This window comes from Cyprinodon variegatus, unplaced genomic scaffold (assembly GCF_000732505.1).
Source record: "Cyprinodon variegatus isolate N-32 unplaced genomic scaffold, C_variegatus-1.0 Scaffold525, whole genome shotgun sequence".
Lineage (NCBI taxonomy): Eukaryota > Metazoa > Chordata > Actinopteri > Cyprinodontiformes > Cyprinodontidae > Cyprinodon > Cyprinodon variegatus.
In genome coordinates, this window is record NW_015150978.1 from 217926 (window position 1) to 225301 (window position 7376).

The 7376-nt window shown below is 39.2% G+C and overlaps 1 protein-coding gene across 1 annotated transcript in view; it reads right to left on the reverse strand.

The window, feature by feature from the left end:
* Positions 1–3380: 3380 nt before the first annotated feature.
* The window catches only part of LOC107095126 (cAMP-specific 3',5'-cyclic phosphodiesterase 4D-like), a 77457-nt gene continuing 73461 nt past the window's right edge, over positions 3381–7376 (reverse strand). Inside the window, exons 10-11 of the mRNA XM_015391102.1 lie at positions 6404–6586; positions 3381–5245 (exon numbers count right to left, since the gene is read on the reverse strand). Of these exons, the coding sequence (XP_015246588.1) occupies positions 4772–5245; positions 6404–6586 (657 nt within the window). The 3' untranslated portion in view covers positions 3381–4771. The remainder of the gene's footprint in view (positions 5246–6403; positions 6587–7376) is intronic.

Sequence of the window (7376 nt, forward strand, 5' to 3'; positions counted from 1 at the left end):
TGATGGAAAATGAAGGGGGGGCTGAGACGCACTTGTTATTTTTAACACTTAATATTCGTTCTGATGGCATTTTAGCAAAAGGATTTTTAATAAAAGACATAATTAATGTGCGCAAACAAGGAATAGTTATATTAATCATACATCTAAACAGAGTTTTATGGGGCCCTCAGGAAGTTGGGGCCCTAGGCGACTGCCTAGTATTGCCTAATTGTAAATCCCCCTCTGCTACCAAATAATAAATGTGATGCTATAAGAATACTACTGGAGCTTAAAGCTGACTATAATTTTTAAATAGATAGTTAATACTTAATAAGTAAATTAAAAAGGCAAAATATTTAATTAGCAGAAGGAATTAATCAGTTATTGTCTTTTCATAATCATTATCATAATTACTTTATTAATCCCTTGTGTAATTCTGTAATCCACACATATCATCATAAGAATTTATTTAATCTTAAACTGAAAAAACTGATTTAAGTGAGTAAAAATGTATTAAAATCAGTGCATTTGCCCCTAATTCAAGGTAAATAATATGATGTGCAAAAGGAATAAGTTTTTTTCCCCTTATAATAAGATATGATGCCCTTGAAATAAAAAAATAGAATTCTTATTTCAAACATAAATTATAATATTATTATATTATTCCACTGGCAAATTGACTGACTCAAATCAAGAGAAAATACACTTAATGCAAGAAAAAAAAACGACTTTCATTTTTTACAGTATATGTTTCTAGTACAGGGGTCAGGACCTGTTTTACACGTCCCCCTGCTCTCTGTCTAGAACTGCACATGTTCACAATATACAACGAATCATGGTAAAATATAAAATTACCTAAATTTACCTGCTTATCTCCGCCCAGTTCTCATTACCACTCATCTGATCCATCTGCTTTAGCCTCTATTTAACCAGCCTTCAGACCAGTCATCGGTGCCAGATTATTCTAGACTGTGGTGAGAGTTCTCTTGCGTACCTGTGTTTTCTGATTGCCCGATCCTGACCCATTCTGCCTCTGAACGTCTGAGCCTGCTTGTCCCCATTCTGATCTGTTTGCCTGACCTGTCTTCGGACTACTGCCGGATTTCTGCCTGTATGTGAACTGAACCTGGAATTGTTGCCCGACTGCGTTCTGGATTTCGCTTCAGTACCTCTTCGGACCTCTGATCTCCTGGCTCTGACTACCGAGCATGTCTTTGACACGGACTTTGGCTTCACTCTCTGAATGATCCTGCCTACCTTCGTCTGCTCGGTTCTGATCTCCTGCCTGTCCCCTGACCTCTGAGACATCAGCTTCTGCAACTCTCTGGGTGGCCTCCGCCGTATCGTGTTATCAGCCGACCGGCTGGAACCAACCTGATCCTCTGGGCTCGGACCGAACAATAAGACCAGGTTAGGAACTCTCTGTTCATTATCATCCACCTCCAGAAAGACGTGGTCACTGAGATGTCTCGTTCTGCAGAGGTTCATGCATTAGACACAGACGCTGCTCACTTTGTTTCTAATAAACATTTTGAGAAATCTGTTTGTCCGCCTTGAATACTGGGTCCTATTTTGAGCCTGTTTCTGTTATGCAAAGAATCTGTAATTGATGACTTAGACAAAGGTACTTTTTTTGTTTTGTTTTTTAAATCTTCAGGGTAATTTTAACATATTTAGCTTCAGTTATACCTAAATAGTATTACAATCTCTTTCGATCAGGGTATTTAGAGGAGTAAAAGTCCTTAAGGTCTCTTGATATATTAAATGATGAACTTTTACACTTTTGTTTTGTTGTTTCCTTTGCTCTTTGCATGGAAAAACACTGGCCCCACCCTGGTGAAATTAGTCTCAAACCACCACTGAATGGCCATCAATCTATTATTCAACTGATAGTAATGTAATGCTTGATTTATGTATCTACCAGCACATATATGTTCAAATATTTTTGATCAAATGAAAAACCTGGCAGAGCATGTCATCAAAGAGAGTATTTTTTCTTTATTAGAAAGTCGTAGTTGGAAGGAGCAGTAACACACACAGTGTTAAAACAGCAGAGTCTGGATTGTCAAAAGCTGCAGCATGTCATCGTATTATTTTTGATCTGTGAATAAACACGGGGGGCAGAATGTGGATTTCTATATTCACTATGAAACCGAGGTGTTTATTCAGCACAAATACTGCATGGGCTTCATGAGCCACATGGTGAGCTCAGGGCAAACAGAAAGCAGAACTAAGATGCTTCCGAAAACACAGGAGAAAATCTGTCACTCTGCAGAAAAACAAAAGCTTTCCAAATGAGTTGTATTATTAGCAGATTTACCGAAACGAAAAAAAGCAGAAACAATATAGTCAGAGTAATAGTCACAGTTTGTCTCATTTTACATGAACGCACGTGAGCCTTCACTAAGGCACTGTCCATTCGTCTCATTGTGCAAACACTTAGCACAGAAAAATACATTGCACATGGATCTCTGTGAGGAAAATACAAAAAAAATCACTTCGGTAGTCGGGTTTAATCATTGCATATTATTGTGCTGGTTAACAAAGGGTTATAATAGTCCTTAGTGTTGAAGGCACCCTTGAGAGTTGGAGCGTTAGGTGTTATTTAGGATTTACAGATAGAGCATATCTAATCGGAAAATCAAATATCAAATTAAAATAAGGCTTCCATAGAAACGTGTAGCTTATTAACAAATTAAAACATAACTTACTATTTTAATGGTAACAAAATAAAACAAATGTAACATACGCAATCCATAATAAACAATCCTTCAACCAACGATGCACATAACACATTTTTTTTTTATATAGTTCTTTAAAGAAGTCCCTACGACGTCATCACTTTAACACCCGTAGTGCTCCAGCTCTTGCAATAACACCCCCGCTTGACAAAACAGTAACATGGTCATGTTATACATGTTTAAGTGCACTGAAAGTGCAGAACTGCAAAAGTACCATTCAAAGTGCATTTGGTTTAACCAACAACACAAAACAATAATAAACTAAAAATGTCAACCAAATAAAATCAATCACAAAATGAAATCACTGTTTTAAGACAATGTCAGATTCAGTGAACTGAAAAGGAGTAAAAAAAAAAAAAAACTGATCACAGACAGTAAGGTCCGGTTGGCACACAGAGCGCTACAATTGGCCGGCTTTATCAGCTGCTGATGGAAAGTAGCCAGTGGCAAAATGGAAATTACAGTACTGCTTTTGTCAGGCTTGCTTGGCACTTGTTTGGTATCATTGACTGTTTCCCCTCAAAAGAGAAAAATATTGATCTATGAGAGGGGAAAAAAAGAGCAAAAATGTGGCATAGTTAACTCTCTGTTGGTTTCCCCTTTGGGGTTTGTTTCAGCTACATCAATCTAGTATGTCGAGTTGTTTAAAATAAAAATAGAAATAAAACAGATGACTAAAGAAAACTTGAATGCAGAGCTAAGAGTTTGACATTTTTTGCTGATTGCCATCAGCGTGTTCCTGTTTTGGCTTAAGCCCTTAAAAATGACTATCAGTGCTTGTTAGTGTATAAAAATAAAACTCCGCAAATGGGACAAGAGACACACATTTTAGCCAAACTTCTAGAATGTAAATTTCTATTTTCAAAGGAATAAAAACTTGAAAACTTACTAAAAAAAGAAAAAAAAACTGATAACATTTTTAAAGCAAAACTTTGGTTCAGACCCAATAGTTTCCATGTTCAGACACTAGGAGGCAGCACCTGCTTTTCCTAAACGTCCTTGGATATAACGCCTTAACAGACAACTTTCCTTGATGGGCCCTTGGCTGTACCTTGGCTAGTCCCCTATTTCCTTTTTTTAACATCTAAAATATTCTTTCTGTCATGATTTGTGGAGATTAAGATCTGAAGAGAAGCATCATCTCCTAGTCAGACCCTGTAATTCAGTGGAGTCAGTGGCTGAAAGTTGGAGTGGGTTTTGCTGCAGTTCGGCTGCCCTTTGACAGGGAGTGGCCATTTTGAATGGCTACTACTGTAGCTTTGTTAGTCTTTGGATAAAATAAAAAAAAGTCCTAGTTTAGGGCTATAAAATAGAAATTAAAAACATAATAAAGATCCTACCTGTCTGATAAACAAAACAAGACAGCAGTGTGCATCACAAGCAAAAACAAGCATTGGTGTGCCAGTATGGTTACAGTAAATTAATCAGTCCAAACATTTGCTACGTTTAGTTTTCCACATGTTCGTCTTCCTCCATGTCCTTTTACTCCAATAACGTCATTCTTCTGTCTTCTGTTTGGACCGAATCTCTAACAGGTGTATAAATAAGGATAAGAAACACGACAACATTCTGGGTAAAACGCCACAGTAATGGCATTGTCCTCACAGCCTGCATGGCAAGAAGTCTGAATAGACCTTTTCAAAAATGATCCTTCAGTTTTTCAGTTCCATTACGAATTTTCAAAAGACTTCTCTGTCTTTAGTCTTCGTAGAGCTTTGAGTCGCTGCTAGGATGTGTTTTTTTTTTTCTACTTGTCTTCGTTAATGAAAACAGAGAACACAACTGACAGGTAGGAAAGTTGTTCTATGTCCTTCATGGAACGGTGTTCAGATCTATTGCTTTTTTTTTCAGTGCAAGTGACCACGGTGTAGAGCTGCACACCCTCGTTATGCTCCCCACAACCTTGAGCCTTACTGTCTTCCCGTTTGAGGGAACCCAGAAAAAGATGGCGTCCAATTTAAAGTGAGGGAAGAACAGTGACAGAGGCCAAGGAACTGACATTGATTTGTATGAAATAAAGAAGAACTAGAGGGACACCTCTGTGGGTGGTGCTATGTGCCGAGTCTGAAACGCGGGACCTCAGAGAGGCCTTCTTGGTCTGTTTCTCTGTCTTCTGCCATATCCTTCTCAGAGTCCAAAGAAAATGTCCTGCCCGAGTCACTGGTGAGGATTTTGTTGAGCCGTCGTGTTGAGACGGATCCTGATTCAAATGCGGCGCCATGTTTTCGGCCCCTCTCTTCTTCAGGCAAGCTCTCTGTGTCAGACTCGCCTTCTTCCTCCAAGGTCAGAACGAACTGGAACTTCTCAGCTGTGGTGGAGCCTGGGCCGCAGCCGGTTGCGGAAGCTTCCTCCAGAGAGCCGCTCTCTTCCTGCCCATCTGGGCTGGGTGAGGGGCTTCGAGGGATCATGCTCTGATACCATTCTCTGTTGTCCTCCAATGTGTCCAAGATCTCCTGAGCATCAGGATGCACCAGGTCAGCCCACGTCTCCCAGAGAGGATGAACGATGTAGTCGATGAAACCAACCTGAAAACGAACCCCAAATGTTAGTCAGTTTATTCTTTGCACAGTGGAAAACACTCAATAAAAACGTGCATAGGTGTCTGACTTTGTAAATGTATTTCAGAAAATGTCCGTCAGCTTAAAGGAGAAGTCAGGTCATATTCAGAATTCAAACTTCCAATCCCGTTACGGTTTCTTAGTCACGTGACGTGACGCTTGTGGCGCTGATACAGAAGGAAAACCAGCATCACGGAGCCGGTCATGCAAGCTAACGCTAACTCAACTACAGAAAAATGAAAGTAATAAACTCACCGTTGAGTTAGCGTTAGCTTTCATGACCGGCTCCGTCATTTCCTTCAGTATGAGCGCCACAAGTGTCACGTCAAGTGACTAAGAAACCGTAACGGGATTGGCTGGGTGTTGGACGCCACAATCCATTGCTAATATCTGTGACCTGAAGTAACCCTTCCCTTTTTACACTGAATTTAGACGCCGAATTTAAGACGGTGAAATAGAGCCAGTTGAATCTCAGGAGGCTGAAAATATTGAGTTTGAATTTTGAAAGGTTGAATTTTTTTATATGCAGATTTTTTTAACACTGAAAAATTAAACTGAAAATAAGTATTGAAAATGTAATCACTTTAAAAAAGTAATGTAAATTTTTAGCTTGAAGAGAAAATAACATGAAATTTGAACTGTGTAGAAATAATGACAATACATTTTTTTTTAGGTCAAAAATGTGTTCTGAATATATTTTAACACTGAAACAGTAAGTACAAACATACAACATTTAAATTTCAGTGGCATTTTTAATTCAAATCCCAGCGACACAGATTTATTTCCATACCCCTGCATTTAACCCATCTATTTGGGAGCAGTGGGCTGCCATTTTGCCATTTTGCTCAGGGACACAGAGTGGCATTCTGTGCGAGTGGGTCTTGAACTCTGAACCTCTGGATTCCAATGCTATAACCACTAGGCTGCCACTCCGCTTTGTACCTGTTGCACTGTTGCTCTGTAGCAAGTATTTTCTCAAACGAAAATACAAATCTTAAATGTATTCACACTAACCTATTTTAGGATATTTAGACACCCAAGCATTTGTTTTTGTTGACAGTTATCTAACCCCATGCTAAGTGTCCCTAGCATGCTTTCCTCTATTGAAGGCTCTCTACTACATACCTGATTCTTCTCTATGGAGGCATTGTGTTTGTCGCACATGGGGCTTATCTCCATTCCTTTGTCTCTCTCTCTGTCCCCCTGAGTGAAAAACTCCACCATGATGCGATCAGTCCACTTACGGTACAGTTCAAGAGGTTTGGTAGGGTTGCTTAGGTCTGCACAGTGCACCATGTTCTGAAGAACCTGCATTTAGAATAAAAAAAAAAGAATTAATAAACTGCCACAGATCCCAGCCAGCCAGCCTGCGAGCTGTTTGTCCCGTTTCCACCGGGAAGGAATTTCCCAAAGCTGTGATTTTCCCCATTTGTAGACAACCGAAAGTGAATTTTATGATCAACGCTTGTTCTGCTCTAGCTTGAGCTCCACTCTATGTAAATCATGTTTATCATGCTACCTCTCTTTTGAAAGCTCTTCCCTGCGGTGGAAAATATATATTACATCAGTTTTGCTTGGATTTAGCTGAAGCACTGAAAGAAAAGATCTTAAAAAAGAGTTTAAATGTCAAACCAAGTGTATTTGGCCTAAATGTGAGCAGGTCAATAGGGGATGGAACTGGTATTTTTGCCCTTAAAAAACAAACATTTGATTTTGAAATAAGATAATGGAGCTTATTTTTAAATGTAAACATAAATCATTTTTATCTGCTAATATCAAGGGAATATGGAACATTTTAGAAAAATTGGCTCACTTAAATTTACATTTTTTTGCAATTGCAGTTTACAATTTAGGGACATCAACTGCTTGCCAGAGTTAATCGTCACTTGTTGACATTGTGATCAAGCTGTGTTTAATCTTTTCCAGCTTTTATTGTCATTGCACTGGCAGAGTACAAAGCAACGAAATTAACTCTCTGCATTTAACCCAAGCAGTGGACTGCCATCATGGGGCGCCCAGGGAGCAGTGTGGGGTTAAGGGTCTTACTCAGGAACCTAGAGTGGCAGTCCATGGGAGTTGAAATCAGAACATCCGGTAC